Raw genomic sequence first — 22409 nt, 5'->3', positions numbered from 1 at the left:
TATGGTAGTTTTCAAAACACCCCCAACACTTCGTGTTAGGGAATGAATTGCCTAAGTATGCTCATTACCAGTGGTAAGGTAGCAAGGATCCCGCTGTTCTTTTGCTAAAAGATGCCTGTGCTCACTTCTGAGATACAGGATTCCCCTTTCCTCTACATTCCTATCAAAGATGGAACCATGCTGTGATCAGAAGCAACTGCCCTGACACCCCATCTAGGCCAGAAAAATCTGAGGCACTAAATGAGAAAGAGAAAACAAACTTACCTAAAGAAAAGGTGGGCAATATGGAAATTCAAAGGAGAGATACTAATGAATCTGAAGACTGATCTGAACCTGATAGAAAGGTCAATAATTAACCATGACTTTTGGAACAAATCTATTCCTCTACTTTGCAGTCTCTGTCATTTCTCTCATTTTCATTTTGGTCATGAATAAATACTTCCAGTGTAGCAATTTGGATCAATGATATGGGTGAAAAACAGAAAAGATGGAAAAAGTAAATAATGACATTTTGAAGAGAATGACTAAAATTGCCTCCAAAGAGGGATTAAACTGCATAAAATACCACAGTTGTACAAAAGTATTGGTGGAAATGGATCATAGGTTAAAGCTGTTTAATCAATAGGTTATTTATCAATAATTGAAAATCTACCAGTGGGAGGTATGCAGAGTATGCAGCTTTTTCCCTGCTCCATACTCAAAGTCAGGCATCCATGATGCCTACTTGACTTCTCTTCTTGTATGTCTCCAAGGCAACCAAAATCATGTTTTCCTGCAAACCTATTTCTTTTCTAGTTTCTTTATCTCAGTGAATAACTCCACCAGCCATCCATTTTCACAAGCCAGGAATTCAGGAGTTACTTGACCCCACCTATTCTATCACCACCATATCTAATCCATCACCAAGTCCTCCAGTCTTACCTCCTAAATCTATCTCACATAGGTCAATTTCTCTTTGCCTCCACCACCACACTATTTCATCATCCCCCCTCCTAAACAACTACTACTCTAAAGGGCATCCACTCCATTCTTTGTCAAACACATTTTCCACACTGCACTACTTCATTCAACAAATATTTTTAAGGGGTCTACTTTGTACTCTGATAACACTTTGTTGAATAAGACAAATTCCCCATTCTCAAGGAGCTTGTGGAGACAGAAGATAAACATCAGATAGTCATAATAAGCACTATATAGAGAATTAAAATAGGGTGAATAATACAGAATGGCTGAATGACTATTCTGAATTGTGTGCTCAAACACAAGAAATCAGTGAGAGTTTCAGAAAGGGTTTGAGTTTCAAAGAAGTCCTTTGGGATGATGGTATCTATTAAGGCTTTTTCTCATGTAAGAAAAAGTGTTTCAAATACTCAGCAAGAACAAAAAGGAAAATAAAAATGTATCTAAAGGTACAATCTAGGTCTGTTTGTCTCCAAGCACCTCTCCTTAAATACAGCACTTATTACCTACATGAAAGTATCCTAGTTTTGTTAACTTTTCTGTATAGCTCCTCTCCCCATAACGTAAGTTCCACGAGAATAGTGGACGTAAACGTCTTCCTCGTTCCTTTATCGTCAGTGCCTAAGAACTGTGCCTGGCATATAAGTAGGCACCCAAGTGAGTATTCGTGGCATTAATGCACAAATTAGTGTGTGAACGGGCAGAGTAAATAGAGAAAATAACTGAGTGAATTTGGAACCTCAGGAAGTCTTCGCGGAGATGTCAAGTTCATTTACTTCAGCTGTTAAGGTTAACTGAGGTATAAGATCCCGCCCAGGTTTCTTAGCTTTGGATCTCCGGCACCACCTGCTCTTACTCAAACTCATCGAGGCACTCCCAGCCACAAACCTCTCCAACTCCCCGCTAGGAGGAGTCACACCTCCCGACCCAGAAGCCCTCCCACCCTCTCCTCTAGTTCTCCTTCCCTCCCCTCCCCACCAGAGTTCCGGCAGCCTTCGCGTAGCAGTGCTCACTGGGAATAGTAGTCTTCCGGTGTGAGGCTAAGGAGTTTTATCTATTTCTAGAACTACGCTTCCCAGAGAGCCTCGCGGCAGAGGAAAGCTGTGTCACCTGACCAGGACTCTGGCGGGGCAATGGCGGCGCCCATGCTGCGCGGGTGCTGCCTTGGAAGGTGTTGGGCTTTAGCCTGCATTGACAGCGGTTCTCGCCACGGAAGAGGGGCCGCGACTGGGTTCACGTCCAGCGGGAAAAGGGGACAGAGCTTCGTGGCTCAGCAGCCCCTCCTCACGGCCCAGAAGTCAAGGAAAGGGTATACTATTTCATACCATTACTGCCCACTTAGGTGTGAGGTGGAACTGCCGGAGTGGGGAGGTGGTGGCCACTACAGCCTGGCTTCAGTCTAGACGCTTTGTGGGCGGGGGGGTTGGACTATAGCCTGAAACCTAAATGAAAGAGCAACACGAGCCCTCTGTCAGCCTCGCCTCCACACTAAATCATCAAATAGATAAGCATATTTGAGGAATTCGTGAGTGTAAAATCGCAGGTTTTTTCTTGAATGTAAAACTACACACACCGAAGTGTGGATTCAGTCACCTTACTAATAGCACTACCAGTGGGGTCCGTGACAATAAGCGGGATCTTATTTAGCTGACATTTATTTAGCGCTACTGTGGGAGAAGTGTTTTCAAAGTAGAGAGAGATCCTTTACCTACAAGCTCTGGATGGTGGTGGCTTAATATTGTCAGAAAACTCCACCTATCTGTGGAGGTGTTTAATGTTGAACGTTTTCTAGACCCAGGAGGATGTAGCCAATACAAGAGATCTTCCTTCTGATTAGAGAGCTTTGCTTCTTTTGTTAAATAGCCTCTAAACAGCTGTTTATACTTTATAAGACTTAAGTAGTTTCTTTTTAAATACAGAAACAGAAGGCACGTGTTTGGTAATCACTATATCCTTTGAGACAGTTAAGTTGGCATTATATTTGCTTTTCTGTTCGAGCGACAGAAGGAAAATGTCCAGAAACGTTCAGCTTCTATTCCTTTTATAAATTAGATCGTCCGACTGTAAATAGAAAGTATTTTTTCTGTCATGTAATGAAACTTAAAAAAAAAAAAAAAACTTTTGAGTAATGTTTTAGCAAATGCAGACTTTCTGATGAGTTTTTCATTTAATTCCTCTCAGTAGCAGGCAGCGCTTCCAAACTTTAAAAGGAAGGACTTAATCTTCTCACAGTACTATAGATAGAGAACTTCTGTTGAAATGATTGGAACAAAACCCAATACATGCAAACAAAAACCTAGATAATATAGGAAATTGCTTGGGAGGAAAGCAGAATAGGAACAGAACATGGGAGGAGTATGTATAAACATGCATTGTCCAGGATGTATGATTTCAGAAGGAATAAGCACATTTACAAGAACCTGGAGAGATTTGTGTATGGAATGCTCATATAGACCCAACAGAGTAGGGGTGGCCAGATAGAGATTATTATAGCATTTAACAGCTTCTTAGATTTTGATAGCAATCAAGCATAAACAAACAGGAACCTGAAACTGTATCTGGGGAATTGAAAAAAAACAAAGCCACATCTTACAGTTTAATGTTTTCATTTGCACAAAATTCCCAGGAAGAGTATGATTTAGTGATGATTTATTATATCTGTGTCACTCTTACCATTTTACTTGCAAGCCATTGTTATAAAATGAATTCAAAGCATGATGGAGAATTTCCCTTCCTTTTTAAATAAGATATACAACTATTTATCATTATTTCTCTAGAAGTAAAAGCATAATGTTTATGTTAATTCTAAAATATTTGCAAGATCAGCTTTCATTTACTGAGTCATTAATTGGGAAAGGACAGTTAAAGTAGAAAATGCTGCTTTTCACTGAAGTCAGCCAAGCAGATGTCACGTGATACCCATTTCTAAATTGTTTCAGGATGCCAAATTGTCCCTTCATCACCTTCCTCTGTACAATGAGTTTCCTTATGCCATGTTGTAAATGCATTTTATCTTGCTGGTCTTGTAGATGTTCATTATGGATTGCTTTTGATTCAGTGATCAATACAATATGACATATTTTTAAATATAAGGATCTAAAATTTTAATAAGTTAAAAATATGAAATTAATACGTATGGTTTAGGGTTGTAGAAATTCATGCATAGTTGCAGATCCAACTACTTCTTAACCATTATTTTTTTCTCTTTAGTGAACACAAATGGGCAGCTGTGGTAGGTTTGGAAATTCATGCCCAGATTGCCTCCAACTCTAAACTCTTCTCTGGATCTCAAGTCCACTTTGCAGCACCTCCAAATTCTTTGGTATCTTTTTTTGATGCATCTCTGCCTGGAACTCTGCCGGTAAGGTTTTTGTTTAATCATATTTCATTAGAAAATGCTTATGTTTTATTGGACGTAGATAATGATTTCCTTGTTTTAACATCTTGGCACAATTCTTAGTACTTGTTTAGGGATTTGGAGTGAAGTAGGATGAACTAAATGTTTTCTAAAGACCCATCTCTGTAATTCTGTTTCTAAATCTAAATGTCATCCATTTATTCATACATGTATTCACTCATTTCACACACATTTTAAAATGTCTACTAAATACCAGACCCTGTGCTATGAACTGGAACATAAAGATGAGTGGCATTCCTTGCCTTTGAGGAGTTTAAAGACTAGGTGGGGAGAAGTGTCTTATAAACAAGTAGAGTAGTGTGTGATTATGCCTGTGAAGGTGATATGAAGGACATGGTTTTGGAACCCAGAGTGGGGACATCTAATTTTGTAAGAGAAGGATTATTGTGAGAAATTGGGGTATGAGTATGATTGGAAAGCTTGTTGAAACAGGTGGTGTCTGAGGTATCTGAGAAGCCAGATAAAAGTTAGGTAAATGAAGGAGGAGAAGGAGTCTGGTCACGGAAAACAACATATGTCACATGATATTATAGTGTAAGGTTCATAATGATTGTGATTATTGAAAATTGAGTGGTCAATAGTAGAAAAAGTCAACCACAGTATACATTGAATTAACTACTTATTTACTCACTTTCACTTAAACCCAGGGAATGACTAGGTCCAGTGTACTCAGTCAGCAAGATTGTTATCATATAATTTCATACAGTTAACTGGATTTTTAAGAAAAGGATGGAAGGAACAATATGAATATTTGAGGTAATCAATAAATCATAGTCTGTGCGGGACATACAATATCGACTGGGTGTGGGATTTCCTGCCATCCTTGGAGGGAGTGTGTATAGATAGATGGTGGGAACTGGCAGGGAGAGGGAAGGATGGGTGAATTCTGCACTGTCTAACATGTGAATACAAGTGAAAGCTGGTTGATGTGACCATTGGCAGACTTGCAGAGATGGAGGTTTACTTTTCTCAGAGTCACTGTCCAGAGTAGAAGGTTATGGGCAGTGCCTCCAATGTGCCTGCTATACCCAGGGCTTTGATTCTACTGGGCAGTGTCTCTTACTTGTGCTTTTTGTTGTGGAGGACTCCCATCCCTGCAAACCCTATCCAGGCTCACCTTTGATTTGCTGTTGGGTCTTTCTGGAGGAAAGACAGATAAAGGGATGTCTGTCCCTCCCTCCCTCCGGCTTAGAGTATCTGTCTGTGGAAAAATAATTTTTGTTTGGGAAGAGACAATTTTTCAGTTACAAACATATGAGTTCCTGTTTGGGCAGAGATGCAGATATAGTAGAAATAGAGTAATATCTGTTCAGACAAGTGAAATGGAAAGCAGTTCATCATAACACCTCTCCTTTTTTCCTTCTGAGCTCAAAACTTTTTTTCACCATATGGTAGTTCATTATCAAGAGGCTACACATAACCTCTGATTTCTTTCTAGGTTTTTGCAGCTGGGAATACAGAATCCAACATTTATTATAGTTCACATTTAGAAATAGATCTATTTGCAGATAGGTATGTTTTCTGTAAATAGGCTTTCATTTGTGGCTAAATGTGGTCAAGTATTAGAGACAATTTAAAATAACTACAATGTGAACATGCTTTGAAAGACTTCTTGCTATACACCAAAGAAGAAGGTGCTTGCCCAGTGATAAGCATAGCAAGAAAACAGTGAAGGTGTTTGGGACATTTAAGTGGGTGAAAGCAGACATGAAATCAAGGGCAAAATTTTTATTAGTCCTGTTTTTCTTAATATTGGAGAGATTTGAGAATACTTAAATACATATGACTTATAGTCAACAATAAGATATTCCATACTTAAAAACTGTGTAAAGAAGGTAGATTTCATCATAAGTATTCTTACTGCAATAAAATAAAATTTTTAAAAATGCTGATGAGGAACCAATGAAGAAGAGCTAAAAACAGTTGAAGAGGCTTGAACATATGCATTGTAATCGGTCTCTCTCCCTACCCCAAAGAAACCCCACTGAAATTACAGTAAAAGAATTTAAAAGTTATAAACCTATAAGAGAATGGGAGACCAGAATACATGAGAGATGGTAGATGGAGGAGGGACTGACTTAGCAGAGCTGAATTAAGTATAACCCAAGAAAGGGCCACTAGTGAGGAGTGAGACGGCATGCCCTTCATAGCCTCAGAAGTGGTCAGGATATGGGATCCTTAATTATTGTGGAAGGCCAGGGAGAGGTGGAAACAAGGGATTGATTCTGAATCTGGATATGGAGCAGTTAGACTTAAGGTCCTCTCCCCTGACCCTCTGTAGCTGCCCCACCCCCCACAGGAATCTATAGTTTTAGGAAAAATTCAACTGGTAACACATTCTCCCTGGGAACCCCAGGCAGAGGAAAGGCACTGATGTTAGAGATTGTCTACACTCTAGACTCCAGGGCCTTCCCAGTGCTTTTTTCTACACTGTTTGGGGACCTCAGGCAACCTTGTATAGCCATCACTCCCCTTCCCCAAGCAGGAATCTGCAGGAACTTGTTTGGAGATTACATGTCCCTGGAACGAAGAGCTTCAGATACTGAAACTTGGAGTGGTAGGGGTCTCTATAAACAAAACTGCCTGGTCACCTGATCATCCTAGAATGCAGGCCACCGGTCAACAAGTCCTGGATACTTACGTTGAACTTGTAATCAGCATTTTAGTACCCTACTTCAAAATATAGACCGATAGCCAAAAATCACTAGACTTTTGAGGAAATTCTCCTACATAATGGAGACAGCCCCAAATAAAAAGACTAAAAGAAATAAGAGGCAGCAGATAATGCACAGGGTAAAAGAATACCTTAAAAATTAAAAGCTTTTATAAATATCCTCAGGTAAAAAAGGTAGCTGCACCTTTGAGATAAGAGCATGATAGTACTTTTTAAAAATAATTAGAACTAAAGCTCCAAGAAATTAAAATTATGATGACAAAAGAATCCAGAAGAGTTAGAAGATAAAGTTAAGAAAATCTTCCAAAAAGTGTAACACAAATACAGTGAATTGGACAGTTGGGGATAAAATTAGAAGATTAGAGAATCAGTCTAGGATGTCCAACATCTGATTCATAGAAGTTCCAGAAGACAGAAGAGAGACCATAGACCAGAAGAAACTATCAAATAACACAGATTCATTTCCCAGAACGGAAGGACCTGAATCTTCAAATGGGAAGGGCCTGCCAAGGACCCAGTGCGAGGAACAAAAAGAGTCTCACATACAGGCATGTCATCGTGAAGTGTAGGAGCCTGGGATAGAGGTAAGATACTGGAACTTACATAAAAAAGAAAAGAAAGGTCACATGCAAAGGACTGGGAATCAGAAAGTCATCAGACTTCTATTTTTTTTTAATTTTTAAAGGTTTATTTATTTTGAGAGAGAGAGAGAATGAGTGGGAGAGGAGCAGAGAGAGAAAGAGAAAGAATTCTAAGCAGGCTCCTTGCTGTCAGCATACAGCCCAAGGCAGGGCTCAAACTCACAAACCGTGGGATCATGATGTGAGCCAAGATCAAGAGTCAGATGCTTAACGGACTGGGCCACCCAGGCACCCCATAAAGTCATCAGAATTCTTAGAAGCAGTGCTTAAAACTGGAAGAGAATGAAATGGTATCTTAAAAAAAATCTTAGAAAAAAATGGTTCTAATTTAGAATTCTGTATCCACTATCAACTGTGACAGTAGAATAATAATATTTTCAGACAGGTTCTCAAAAACTTGGCATTTTACTATCATGAAAACCTACTGGAGTAATGGAGAGGTTCCAGATTGCCAGCCCTGCAGCAGGCCCCAGGGAATCTGGTGGGACAGCAGGATGGATGGCTCTAGAACAGAGCCATTTCGAGAAAGAATGGGTAGCTGGGTGGGAATAGCAAATATCTAATGTTTGTGTAGATACAAGATTTTACATATAGAGTCTTTGAGAATAATAAGCAATAAGTAAAGTGAAAAATATGAAGCAAATAATGAAATAAAGACTTGTCAACTCCAAAAAACACACAGTGTTCAAGAAAGGAAATGTGATCATAGTATACTTAACAGCTTAGCCGAGAAACCCATTTACTTAATAATAATAGAAGAACCAACTACTGATTTAACAAAAGCTGATATAACTAGGATTTGGGGAAATAAAAGAACTAAATTCTTATCTACCATTATCAGAAGTCACATTCCAAATTGATAAGGCAAGAAAAAAGTAAGAATATACTCTAGTTTTGGTCACAGATTCAGGGAGGCCCCTTTCTGCTTTCCATGCCCTAAGTTGGTAGATTGGTTTTTGTTTTTGTTTTTTTGGCTTTTATTCTTTTTTTTTTTTTTTTAATTTTTACAAATAAGGCAATGAGTGAAAAATTTAGAGTTCTCAAGAGACAGATTAGTCAAAAGGGTTTTCAATGACGTATTAAGAAATTTTATGTAAAAGTAATATTAAGTAATCAAATATTAACCTCTGCTGGTTTCTCAGCCTTCTGCTAGTGAAATATCTTTTTTGTACCCAAAGTCCAAATAGTGACAGACTCCCCGCCACACTCCCTACCTGTGATTCCCATCCTTACCATGCTTTTAGGAGGAACAGGCTCATCTATATTCTAGATTATTCATACCCAAATTTATGCATGTCGTGGGAGTATGTGCTTTCTTGGAGGTGAAGTGACCTACCTACCTACCAGTTTGACTTTTTGGACTTTAACATTACTCAGCTCACCATGGGATTGGACTGAAGAGTGGCATATTTTGTTCCTGAATAAAAATGTAGTAAAATAGAAAGCATGGGTAAATTCTAAGAGGCAAAGAAAGATAAAAATACTGCAAAATATCTTGCCTTATAACTTTATTTAAATTATCTCCTGGGTGGTTCAGTCAGGTGTCCGACTTTTGGTTTTGGCTCAGGTTTGTGGGTTTGAGCCCCATGTCGGGCCGCATGCTGACAATGCAGAACCTGTTTGGGATTCTCCCTCCCTGTCCCTCCGCACCTCTCCTGCTTGTGCGCTCGCGGTCTCTCGCTCTCCCTGTCTCTCTCTCTTTCAAAATAAACACTAAAAAAAAAAATTATCTCATAGGAATGAAATTGGCCAAGTCATGGGGCTCCATGTTCTAAAACAAGAACACTGTGTCATTAGGACAGCTATCAACTCTGTCTTTTTCCCAGATGAAGGAAGGATTGTCACTTGGCAAATGGCCAGCAGCCTTGGCCAGCAGGTGATGGATTTTTCCAAAGGTCCCCTGGCACTGCATATTACTTAAAAATAGGAAGATAAATATGACAAGACAGCTCAAAGATCTGAAAGTGGTGCTGCCAGGGAACAGGACTGGCGGGTGAGGGCAGCAAGAGCTGCTGGTTTTCATTATAAATTATTTCAAAATACCTGCCTGTAATAAATTGTTAAACAACTAAAAGTTAGTTGTGAAGGAGTAACATAGATAAGAGGAAATTATTGATAGAATCAGGTTCCTGAGAAAGCAAGAAGTATCTTCAGAGCACAGGAAGAAAGACAGCTTTCCATCTGTAATCTCACGGAAGATGGTCCCTCCAACCCATGTGTAAAGGCAACTTTTTAGTTTGGGTTGTGGAAGGTTGAGGAATCTCCCATCTGGTTTTTCCCTTTCCTAGCAAACACTGTTTCTTACATCTCACACTCCTTTTTGGAGCTCTTTCCTGCCTGAGTCAGTATCCCTTGCATTCTGGGTCTGTGGGTGATTCAGTCTCTCACTTTTTCTGTGCCTCCAGTCGTTTCTAGCTCTTGAATGATAGCACAGAATTCTAAGTTGACAGTTATTTCCCCTCAGCACACTGAAGACATGATTCCATTGTCCTCAGGCATCTATTATTGCTGATGAGAAGTCTGCATCCTTTGTAAGTAATCTGATTTTTTTCTCTGATAGCTGTAGCCAGGACATGTCTAGGTGTGGATTTGTTTTTATTTATTCTGCTCAGTACTCAGTATGATTTTTCCACTTGAAGACTCTACCCTGGATTGTGGAGGTATCTCTGCGGGATGAATTCATGGCGGCCTCTACCAAGGCCCATTGGGCTTTATTAAACAAACTGTTTCCATGTTACTTTCTCAGCTCCTGAATATCACTCAGCTTGGATAGTGCCAACATTCAAGCCACACCCATGCTAGGTACAGGGCCAGGGGCCCTGATTTCTCAACACTTTCTTTTCACTTTGGCCTTGAGGCAGGTGGCCTGTTCCATATCCACTCCTACAGTTGGTGGCAGAACATTTTCTGCCTGGACCAGGATTTTGTGGTTCCCATCTCCCTGCCCCAGGTGTCTCACAACTTCGACTTTTGCTCCTAGGGCAGGGGTGGGGTTTGGGGGGGAGGGGCTTTAAGTGGCCAACATCTGGTATCCTCTCCGCCTGGTGAACAATAATGATAGTAGTAAAATCAACTGACATTTACCGAGTGCATGGTATGTGGCAGGGACTGTTCGAGGTGCTTTCTTCATATGTGTTAACCTTTTTAAATCTCATAATAACTATATCAGACAGTTCTCGTCATCATCCCAATTAGAAAGTAAGTTAGAGAAGCTAGATACAAACCCAGTAGTCTGCCTTCCAGGTTCAAACCTGTAACCCCTTTGCCATCCTATCTCTTATAGTGACCCTTGGGTGATACATGGCTTTAAGCTCCACTACTGCCATGGAACCCCAGTTTCCTTTCTGGCTTTTGAACTTAGCTGTGTGTGTGTGTGTGTGTGTGTGTGTGTGTGTATTTATAAATTTATACATTTATATAATGTCTGTGTGTATAGATACAGTACTTGTTTTCATCCACCATGTCCCCTCGAACCCCAGTGTATCTGTACTCCCAGCTATCTATCACTTAGGCTGCTATTTTGACCAGTGGTTACAACCCCAGCCCCCTGCCCCTATTCTGATTGATGACTCTTCTGAATGTTTCTTAGGACCACAGGCATTTTATCTTCTTATTTTACCGTTAGTTTTAGAATTATATGGAATCCCATCATAAATCTTCAGACTGAAAAGGTCATTCAGCCCATTTTCTTGCTTATAGGCAGGATTACAGCTAAACTAAGGACAGCGTTCTTTGTTTTTATTAGCAGGGATTCAGCCTTACTCATTACTTTGACCTAGTAAAACCTCTTACTCTGGTATAGGATCTTCCTTAACTTATTGAATAATTATTCATCTATAGAACTTAAGCGAATCTTAGGTTATCTGCCTAGAGTTTACTATTTCCTACTTATCAGTGTCATCTCGATTTCTCTACTTATAATACTTTTATGAGATGTGAAATGGGAAGAACAATAGGAAAGGAAACATATTTGTTTGATAAAATGTCAAAGTTACAACTCTTGTAATTTGCTAATGTTTCTAGTAAGGGTGAGATTTCATCAAGTTTGTTTGAAATTTGTGCTTGTGCAAACATGCTTGGACCCACCCACCCACCCACCCTTCAGTCTGTTACTTGAAATGCTTGCCCCCTCCTAGTGTCAATCCCTATGCAGGAGAAAGCAAAGAGAACATTCTGCCTCTGTTGATGCCAGCTGGTAGGTTGCTCAGCTATGGCCAGTAGATAGCTACTTCTGATAATCAGGCTGCGCCACAATTAGATTAATTAAGAACTAGTGACTCTGCTCGTTTTCCTCGTTTGAAAGCTCTTATCTGTACATAACACCGAGCCCCCTAGTAACTGTAAATGTCTATTGTTTCCAGAACAGGGGAAAGGGCTGTAAAAACTGTTTTCCACACGTAGGCAAGAATATTCTCCTCTTTTTTCAGGGTTAACCTGTCTAAATAAGCATTTGAGGTTTTACATATCAAAGATGTTTGGAATTGGCTCTGGCAGCTATGGAATGAAAACTGGAAGATTGTTTACCATATTTTACAAAACTTTCTTTTATGCCCGAGAGTATATACAGTTGACCCCCAAACAACACAGGGGTTAGAGGCACAGAGTCAGAAATCCATATATAACTTTTGACTCCCCAAGAACATATCTAATAGCCTGCCGTAGACCAGAAACCATACTAATAACATAAATAGTCAAGTAACACATATTTTGTAGATTATATGTATTATGTGTTATTTGTATAATAAGTCTTCTAGAAAAGAAAATGTTAGTAAGAAAATTATAAGCAAAGGAAATTTATTTGTCATATTCTCCTCTATTTGTCAGAAAAATTCCACATATAAGTGTACTTGCACAGTTCAAACCTATGTTGTTCAAGGGTTAACTGCATTACTATTAGCAAGAAGAGAATGGAAGAGGGGGAAAGATATGATGTCAATATATCTGAGATGATGCCTGCCCTCTGGAAACTAACAAACGATGGAGAGATGATGCTTTATATTAGAGATTCATACTTGAACATGTATGCCACATTGCACCATAAGGGATCTTGGCCCTTAAAGAAATGATGATGTGAATACTTTGTAAAATACTTTGAGATTAATTTAATTTTTAAATTTCTTATGGCATATTTATTTAAAGTTAGCTGTCAATATCCTAGCTCTCTGTACACAGCAGATACTAGTAATAACTTTTGTTTTGAAGGACCTAATAGATTTAGAAATACTTGACTAGTTCTAGAGAGCATTAGGCTGAAGTGCTTTCCTGACTCTTAATTCTAAATGTAATTATAAAAGTTGTTAACTCAAAACTTCTAAACGAAATAGAAATTTAAGAACACAGCATTAGGGAAGTGTTTAAATGCATACATTTATAATCAGATCTATATTCACCTCTCTGTCCATTCATACTAGATTATGTTAAGTTATTTGACTAAGAAGACAAAATGTGACAGTTTTCTATTAAAATATTTTTCCATTTCAATGATTTGCTTTAATGTAATCTGTAGAACTTATAATTACATTATATTCTCAGTCTTTAATCTTGCCAGTCATTCTCGGAGTCACTTTGATGGTTTTCCTTCCTTCTTTTGTAAAGTAGGGTGTTCCAGGGGTGAGGAGTTTTGCCCTATGACCCTTGTCCCTATAAAAGTGGTGTGTCTGTGAGTTCAGACACACAAATGTGGAAAAGTTCCCTTTCAGCTCCTAAACTCTTCTGATGGTCCAACACTTGCCTTATGATGTCAGTAACTGGCTATCTGAACTCAGATGATTCATGAGGGTGATGGACTCACATGTTCAGTAGGCAGCATGACCTCTCCCCTCACGTGGGAATCATTTGACTCCTTCCCTGCCATGGATCTTTTCCCAGCTCTCCGTAGATTCTTGAAAGCCTCCCTCTTCACGACCATTTTCACCTCCCCTACCCGGTAGCAGTCTTACCTGCAGTATTCCCCACGTGAAGTCTGACTGTATTAATAATAAGGCTTCTACTTTGTATCAATATATATTTGTTTTGTATAGTTGATTGACCATCCTTTTTGTGTATATTGTTTATAGCAATTTATGTGTTTGATTATAAGTTTCCAAAAAGCAGTTCGTGGACCTTTCTTGGGACGCTTGACCGTACCTTGCATATAACATGTATATAACACCGTGAATAGATATTTCTCTATATAATGGCATGCACATACATGAGGAGTCCATATGAAATAAAGTTCTAGGTGTCTAAAACCCTTTTGCCATTTTTTAACCTCTTTATGGGAATCTTTCTGAAGTGTATTTTATACTTTCCCACTTTTGCATAGGGTATATTGAACATATAAGCTAACCTCTTGATTACTCAAGGTCATCAGCAACGTCAGTTATTGGTCAGTGTTGTAATATAATGGTGCCTTCAAAGGCTATTGAGGTGTATAAACCTATCTGATCCTACAGTAAATGGATCAGATACAGTAAAAGCCATTTTTTTTAGGTTTCATATTGCAGTCTTTTTCCTTGCTATTATAGTTATCTACCCCTCACCTTTTTTTAAGCTGCTGTTAGTATATTTGACTCAAGGAGCCCCTTCTTGCTCATTTTCTACTTGTCAATCATTGCTTCTCATCTGCTGTAGCCCAGAAAGCCTGATTATTCACTTGCTATTGTAAGTAAGAACAAGGCTCTGCACAGAGATCTGGTCTACAATACAAAGTACATGAGTGGTAAGAAGCTTGTTAGCTTCTTAAAGTTATAAACAGTATGAGAATGGAATAGAAAGAGATCCTGGAAATTATTCAATTTAGTCCTTTTAATTTACAGATGAGAGAGCTGCTGTTGTGACTTGACCACAGTCACACAACTGCTTTGTGTCCCAGTCAGATTAGAACTCATGCTTAGCTTCCAGTCTATATTCCACCATTATCGGAATTGCTGGTAGGCATTGTTATTTTGCAGGTATGTGTATATTTCAAAACATAATACCATTGACAGATGTGTATGTAATATGTTTACATGTGCATCCACATGCTGATAGACACACAGAGAGGCATTGACTATTTAGCATTGACACTGATATTATGCACAGTTTCTAATGACAGTGTCCACTGGGTGAGAGATCTAAATCTGGAGAGAGATGAAAGAGGGAAAGAGTGCTGATTCCGAAGAAGAAATGGAGAAAAGAAAATCTAACCTAATTAGTCTTTCTCCAGACCCACCATTAAGGGAGCAGCTGTAGCTCTGGGTAGCTCTCAGCTGTACATATCACCATGCAAATACTGATTATAATGAAACATTCTTTTAGGATCTTTACTATATGCTTCCTCCAGGAAAATTTTCTGTACATTTTCTTTTGGTTCATGAATTCCCTGTTATGTCTGCTCTGCTCTTTAATATATCCATTGAGGTGTTTTTTTTTTTTCTTCTGAGAGTATCTTCCATATATAGAAATTTGGTTTTTTCCTTTAAATGTCTTCTGACTTTTTTTTTTTTATTTTTTAATCTTTATTTATTTTTGAGAGAGAGAGACAGACAGACCGACAGAGTGTGAGTGGGGGCGGGGGGGTGGACAGAGAGAGGGAGACACAGAATCCAAAGCAGGCTCCAGGCTGCGAGCTGTCAGCACAGAGCCCAACATGGGGCCCTAATACACGAACCATGAGATCATGACCTGAGTCTAAGTTGGATGCTTAACCGACTGAGCCACCCAGGTGCCCAAATGTCTCCTGTCTTTTAAAAAATACTGCCTTGGGGCACCTGGGTGGCTCAGTCGGTTAAGCGTCCGACTTCAGCCCAGGTCACGATCTCACGGTCCGTGAGTTTGAGCCCCGCGTCGGGCTCTGCGCTGATGGCTCAGAGCCTGGAGCCTGCTTCCGATTCTGTCTCCCTCTCTCTCTGCCCCTCCCCCGTTCATGCTCTGTCTCCCTCTGTCTCAAAAATAAATAAACGTTAAAAAAAAAAATAAAAAAAAAAATACTGCCTTTTTTGTGTATTCAGTTTTTGAATTCTTTAGTAATTTTATGTATTTTCGAAAGGTTTTTTTTGCTTGAGAGAGAGAGAAAGAGAGCGCACATGTGCAGGGGAGGGAGCAGAGAATCCCAAGTAGGTTCTGTCAGTGTAGAGCAGAGCCCAACACCAGGTTTGATCTTGCAAACTGAACCATGAGATCATGACCTAAGCTGAAACCAAGAGTCTCATAGTGTTCAGAGTACAGATCTTTCACCTCCTTGGTTACATTTATTCCTAGATATGTTATTCTTCTTGATGCAATTATAAATGGGATTGTTTTCTTATATTCTTTTTCTGGTATTTCATTCTAATAAAAACACAACCAATTTCCGTATATTAATTTTGTATCCCTCAATGACATTTGTTAATTCTAATAGTTTTTTGTTGGAGTCTTTAAGGTCTTCTATATATAGTATCATGTCATCTACAAATAGTGGCAGTTTTTCTTCTTTCTTTTTTTTTTTTTATAAGTTTATTTACTTTTTTTTTTTGAGAGAGAGAGAGAGAGAGAGAGAGAGAATCCCAAGCAGGCTGAGTGTTATCAGCACGGAGCCCAACTTGGGGCTCGATCTCATGAACCATCAGATCATGACCTGAGCCAAAATCAAGAATCGGACATTTAATGGACTGAGCCACCCAGGTGCCCCAGTTTTTCTTCTTATCAGTTTGGATGTCTTTTTTTTCCCTTGTCCCATTGCTATGACTAGGACTTCCAGTAATGTGTATTGATTATGATGTTAGCTGTGGGTTTGTCCTATATAGTCTTTATTACGTTGAGGTACATTGCCTGTATACCCATTTGTTGTGAGAGTTTATCATAAATGGTGTTGAATTTTGTCAAATACTTTTTCTACATTTGTTGAAATGATCATATTGTTTTTATCCTTCATTTTGTTAATGTGGTATATCACGTTAATTGTTTTTTGCAGACATTGAACCATCCTTGCATCCTTGGAATAAATCCCATTTGATTGTGGTATGACCCATTAAATGTGTCATTGAATTTGGTTTGTTAACATTTTGTTGAGAATTTTTGAATCTATGTTCATGAAAGATATTGCCCTTTAATTTTCTTTCTTTCCTCTTTTTTTTTTTTTTTTTTTTTTGTAGTATCTTTGGTTTGGTACTGAACTAATGCTGGACTCTTAGAATGAATTTGGAAGCATTCCTTCCTCTTCAGTTTTTTGGAATAGTTTGAAAAGGATAGGTGTTAGCTCTTCTTTAAATGTTTGGTAGAATTTACCCATGAAGCTGTCTGGTTCTGGACTTTTGTTTCTTTGGGGGTTTTTGATTACTGATTCAATCTCATTATTAATAATTGGTCTGTTCAGATGTTCTATTTCTTCCTGATTCGGTCGTGGAAAGTTGTGTGTTTCTAGGAATTTATCCATTTCCTCCATGTTGTTCAGTTTGCAGGTGTATAATTGTAGTGGTCTGTCAAAATCTTTAGTATTTCTGTGATATAAGTTTCTCTTTCATTTCTGATTTTATTTGAGTCCTTTTTTTTTTCTGGGTAAGTCTCACCAAAGGTTTATTAATTTTGTTTTATCTTTTCTGTTTTTGTTTTTATTAAGACACATTTTTTTTCATAAGTAATTTATTGTCAAGTTAACTAACATACAGAGTATGTAGTGTGCTCTTGGCTTCAGGAGTAGAGTCCCATGATTCATCACTTAAATGCAACACCCAGTGCTCATCCCAACAAGGCCTCCTCCTCAATGCCCATCACCCACTTACCCCTCCTCCCCAACCCCCCCCCCTCCCCACATCAACTCCTAAGTTTGTTCTCTGTATTTAAGAGTCTCTTATGGGTTGGGTCCCTCTGAGTTTGTAACTTTTTTTTTCCTTCCCTTCCTACATGGTCTTCTGTTAAGTTTTCAAATTCCACATATGGGTGAGAACATATGATATCTTTCTCTGACTGACTTCACTTAGCATAATTACCCTGCAGTTCCATCCACATTGTTGCAGATGGCAAGATTTCATTGTTCACATAGCTGCTCAAGGCTAGCTGTGGGTGTGGCTGAGTGGGAGCAGTTTTGGAGGAGTATTAGTCTCAAATGAGCTACCTGCCAGTTATGGCAGGGTGGGAGCTGCTTTGGGGATTTGCTGGTCCTGACAGAGTCTGCCCATTGGGTATGGCAGAGTAGGAGCCATTATGGAGGGACACCTGCCAAGGCTAGCAGGTTGGGTGTGGCAGGTCCATGGAGGAACACAGGGGCAGGGTGAACAGTGCTCGCAAGAACTGGCTCTGGCCAGCAGTGGGCCAGCTAGGTAGAATCAGGGCAAGAAGAATAGTGCTTGCCAGTGCTTCTGTTCCTGGAGAATATTCCTACAGATCCCTGCCTCTTTCACATGCCCTAAAACTCATCATACATCTACTTCACATATGGCCCGGGTACTTTTCCATCTTCTGCCTCTGTGCTCAGTCTCCAAGCAAGTTAGCTTATGCATAGGCCTTTTAAGAGAAGACACTTGGTTTCCTATATCTCTGGCTCCCTTGGAGGTAAGCCCCACTCATTTTCAAAACTCCTAGAGTTAAGCCCCGCTGATTTTCAAAGCTCAACATTATGGGGGGCTCATCTTCCCAGTATAGTGCCCCAGGGTAGGGGGTGTCTGATGTGAATCTTTTTTTGCATTTATTTATTTATTTATTTATTTTTGAATTTTTAAATATTTACTTAGAGAATCCCAAGCATACTCCGTGCTGTCAGCACAGAGCCTGACGTGGAGCTTGATCTCATGAACTGTGAGATCATGACCTGAGCTGAAATTCAGTCAGATGCATAACCAACTGAGCCACCCAGGTGCCCCCGGTGTGGATCTGGAACCCCTCACTCCTCAAGGAGGATCTCCACACGTGTGATATTACTCCCACTTGTGGATCCCACATCAGTGGTGGAGGACCCAATACACATCTCTCCCCCTCCTACCATTCTCCCATTCTTGCTGTGGCTGTTTATAACTTTAGCTGTGGAAGAATGTTCTGCTGCTCTTCAGGTCTTTTTCAGAGAGGGCTGCTCTATGTAGCTGCAGTCTTGGAGTGCCTATGGGAGGAGATGAGTACAGGATCCTCCTACTCCACGGTCTTGATCATCCATTTACCCATTGCCTTTAAAAGTTATCATTTTCCAAAAAGAATTTATCCTTTATCCTTTATCATTATCCAAAAAAAATTATTGAATAATTGCCTTCACCTTTGTATGGAAATGATGGTGCCATCTCATTCCTCTTAAGAAACAACAAAAAGTGGGGCACCTGAGTGGCTCAGTCAGTTAAGTGTCCGACTCTGGCTCAGGTCATGATCTCGTGGTTTACGAATTTGAGCCCCACATTGGTCTCTGGGCTGACAGCTCAGAGCCTGAGGCCTGTTTCAGATTCTGTGTCTCCCTCTCTCTCTCTCTCTGCCCCTTCTCTGCTCACACACTCTCTCTAAAAAATAAATAAATCATTAAAAAAAAATTTTTTTAGTAAATAAAAAAAGAGACAACAAAAAGCAATATGATAGAATTGAAAGGTTCAGCCAGCTATGGTGGGAGACCCATGAGGACACTGAGGTTTTGTCTTGCCCTCCACCCCAACCTTGGGGAACCTGAGGAAAGTCACCTGGCCTTTTCCCCAGGTGACTCTCCTAGGCCTGTAAAGCATCTCTCTAACCCAGCCGTGTTTCTCTGCTGCTATCTGCCTTTTTCCTGATAAGGGAACATCTCTAGGCAGCATACTCGGTCTTCCCAGAGATTCATTCCTGAGGATGAAACCTTCAGTATTGTATTTGGAAAGGGATTTTCTCCCATTTCCACATTCCCTTATGCTGGTTTGTTTTCCCCTCAAAATATGTGCTTGGATGAGAGATTGCACACAGTAACAACGAACCCTTGTCAGAAAAGATGGTGCTATACTTAGAACACATAACTGTTTGTAATGAATTTGGTACACTACTGCACCAAAAAGTCTGTCATACTAGAAAGTGAGGCGGGGATATGTAGAAAATAAAATATAAACACATTACCAAAGATACCCAGGAGTATGAAAGCTTAGGGGTCTTTTCTTGATATAAATATATAGTAGTTAAAAAAATTACCTAACAGTGTTCTGTGACGCTATTTTTGTCTCTGACATTCAGGCAGCTCATACAGGCTTTGTACTGGTGATTTATACTAGCAGCCTGTAATAAAAATGCAGCCTGAAATCATGCAGCTGGGTACCATTCATTTTTCCTCCATGGACAGTACCAGAACTTAAAAAATTGCAGCAGACATGTAAAAGCTCTTCCCTCACAGGAAATGCATGCCCAGCCATGGCAGCTGGCCCTCCTGGGTTTCTTCTGCTCTATGGAGTCATTGGTGATGCTGTGCAGGTTTCTAGATTGGTTTTATGAGTATGAGAAAAGAATTTCCAGGAAGATATTATGTGGTTTTAGGGGGTCACTAAAAATAAGACCCCCTTCTCCTTTTGAATCAGAACCAGTGGAGAAATCAATACAGAAGTCAGATAGAGATGAGCATATCAGCTTTATTACAAATAATGACTTGATTGAAAAATGCAACCTGATATATAGCCAAATAACTTCTAACACTTTCTGCTTAAGTTGAACTGGCTCCCCAAAACTGTAGGCCTTTCACTTGTTGGGGAAGAGCCTGCTTCTACAGAAGACTTTTCAAGTGTCCACAGTATACCAGAATATATCATCTCTGTGGGCATGCTGATCGGAAAGAGCTCATATAGCTTTGATGATTTATGCTAGAGGCCTGTAAAAAAATGTTCAGCCAGAGGGGCCAACTCCCATGTGCTTGCTTCCTTTTCCCGAAGTCACTATAGTCAAGTCACTCCTCTTTTGGGAGAACAAAGTATGGAGTAGAGAGCAAAATCTAGCTATGGTAACATAGGAACAGGAGAATGGAGAATGCCCACTCTGCCTTCAAAAGCATGGGACAGTTTTATTGTGTCTGGCAGTAGATGTGAACTACTCTTTTTGGATAGGTTCTGTGGAATTCTTTCTCCATACCACAAGTATATATACACTTGTCATCTGAGGCCATTGGGAGGGGTCTTCCTTACCTGGTCATTTCTGTGTGTATTTTCAGCTTTATATTAATATGGTGAGGGGGTGAGGTGGGGAATGGTTGGCTATTCTGTACACTGCAGCATCTTGGGGAATTTTTTTCCTTAGCTCTTTTTAAAATCTTGGCAAAGTTTGGAAGTCATTTTGCCATTGGCATCTCAGATGACAAACGTCAGCTTGGTGAGGTTGGCATAGTTGGTGTAGTCAGGCTGGGCTTCTCTGAAGAGCATTCTGTTCCTTGTGGCAGAGCGTTCTTGCCAGTGAGCCTTCATGTTTTCCAGCCTTCCACCACTGGTTGCATCGTTATAACAGGCCTAGAGCTGGGACAGGAAGAGGAAGTGGGAATATCAAAAAGCATTTGCATTCCCAGGAATCTTAAAGTATTCTGTTCCAAATTCTGATGCATGAATCTTCTTTCACAAGTGTAAAAGCGAGAAGCATAATCAATCAAGGGTCTTTGTCATGCTCTGAAGCTTTCTTAGGAGATGCAGGCAGGAAATAATATGTGATTGTCAATAGTGTCCTGAATTCTCAGTGATGTTTGCAAACTCATAGGCCACCCCAGTGAGCAAGGTCAGAGGCCCCAACCTCAGCCGACAGAAGAAGAAGCTGAGGGCTTTGCTGACTTGCCTTAGGGAGTCAGGGAGGTCAGGAGCCCAGTTAAAAATAGAAGTGAGAGTTGCCTGGTCCCCAATCTGCAGTATTTCTATTCTGCAGTATTTGCTAATTGTTCATTTCCAACACATAACAGGGATTTTTTTCCTTTATAGCTGGTTGTAAACTTTTAAGATGCCTGTCCTCACTCATAACCTGTGTTTTCTTATCATAGCTGGCTATCTTAGTTGCCTTCTTTTTCTCTTCCATTTTTACATCTATGAACATAGAGAAGTTAATGTGTGTGAAAGCACTTCATGAACCCTCAAGGGGCATGTAAATGTTTTTGGTATTATTATGATACTCATATTCTTAACTTTGTGTCATTAAATTATAAATACTTGCATTTCATAGTGGCCAGTAGGTTTGGGCAAGGAATGGAGGTGGTTAAATATTTGTGTAATGCTCACTGAAATAACTTAAGGTTGCACATGTCACAACAGCATGAATTTATTTAAGATGAGGTTCTTGACCATGGATGTCTTTCAGAGAAGCACACATTGAGAAATTTCATGTACATTTACATAGTGAAGCAACAGAATGGAAGCATCAACAGAAAATAAGATACCCACACAGCTTTGGGGGAAGCTGGAAGTATTTTCAACCAGAAAATATATAGTTGGGGAAAATAATTTACCTACCAGGTAAAAAACAATAAACAAGTTGTCTTTCCATATTCTTGATTGCAAACATGTTGCCTATATGCAGGATTTATATACTTACATGTGGATAGTAGAGAATTTCCTGTCAACAGATTTTTCACGTTCCTGGAGGGTTGCACCATACTTCATCACCTCTGTAGGGCCTTAGTATGTCCCACTTAATGTTGGCATAGGAAAGTTTTAGATAGATACAGTATCTAGAATGTTTTCCTTTCCACAGCTGATTTTCAGCAGCAGTGAATATAAGCCTCTGATACACATGTACAGTTTATGAGTTAGCATCAGTTTAAATAGCTCCTGTCTCCTCCAGGCTCTCTCTCCCTCTTATGGCTTGTAATATCTCACCATCCTCTCAG

At 39.7% G+C, this 22409-nt stretch overlaps 1 protein-coding gene across 2 annotated transcripts in view; it reads left to right on the top strand.

Moving 5' to 3' along the window:
- The first annotated feature begins 2058 nt into the window (after positions 1-2058).
- GATB (glutamyl-tRNA amidotransferase subunit B) overlaps positions 2059-22409 on the top strand; it is an 84417-nt gene continuing 64066 nt past the window's right edge. Inside the window, exons 1-2 of one of the 2 annotated variants that reach the window (XM_060654011.3) lie at positions 2059-2269; positions 4171-4321. In XM_060654011.3, coding sequence (XP_060509994.2) covers positions 2094-2269; positions 4171-4321 — 327 coding nt within the window. In that variant the 5' untranslated portion in view covers positions 2059-2093. The remainder of the gene's footprint in view (positions 2270-4170; positions 4322-22409) is intronic. The other variant, XM_060654007.3, reaches the window with a different exon arrangement.

This window comes from Panthera onca, chromosome B1 (assembly GCF_046562875.1).
Source record: "Panthera onca isolate mPanOnc1 chromosome B1, mPanOnc1 haplotype 2, whole genome shotgun sequence".
Classification (NCBI taxonomy): Eukaryota; Metazoa; Chordata; class Mammalia; order Carnivora; family Felidae; genus Panthera; species Panthera onca.
Note: the sequence above shows the minus strand (reverse complement) of the source record. Positions and strands in the feature narration are given on the sequence as shown.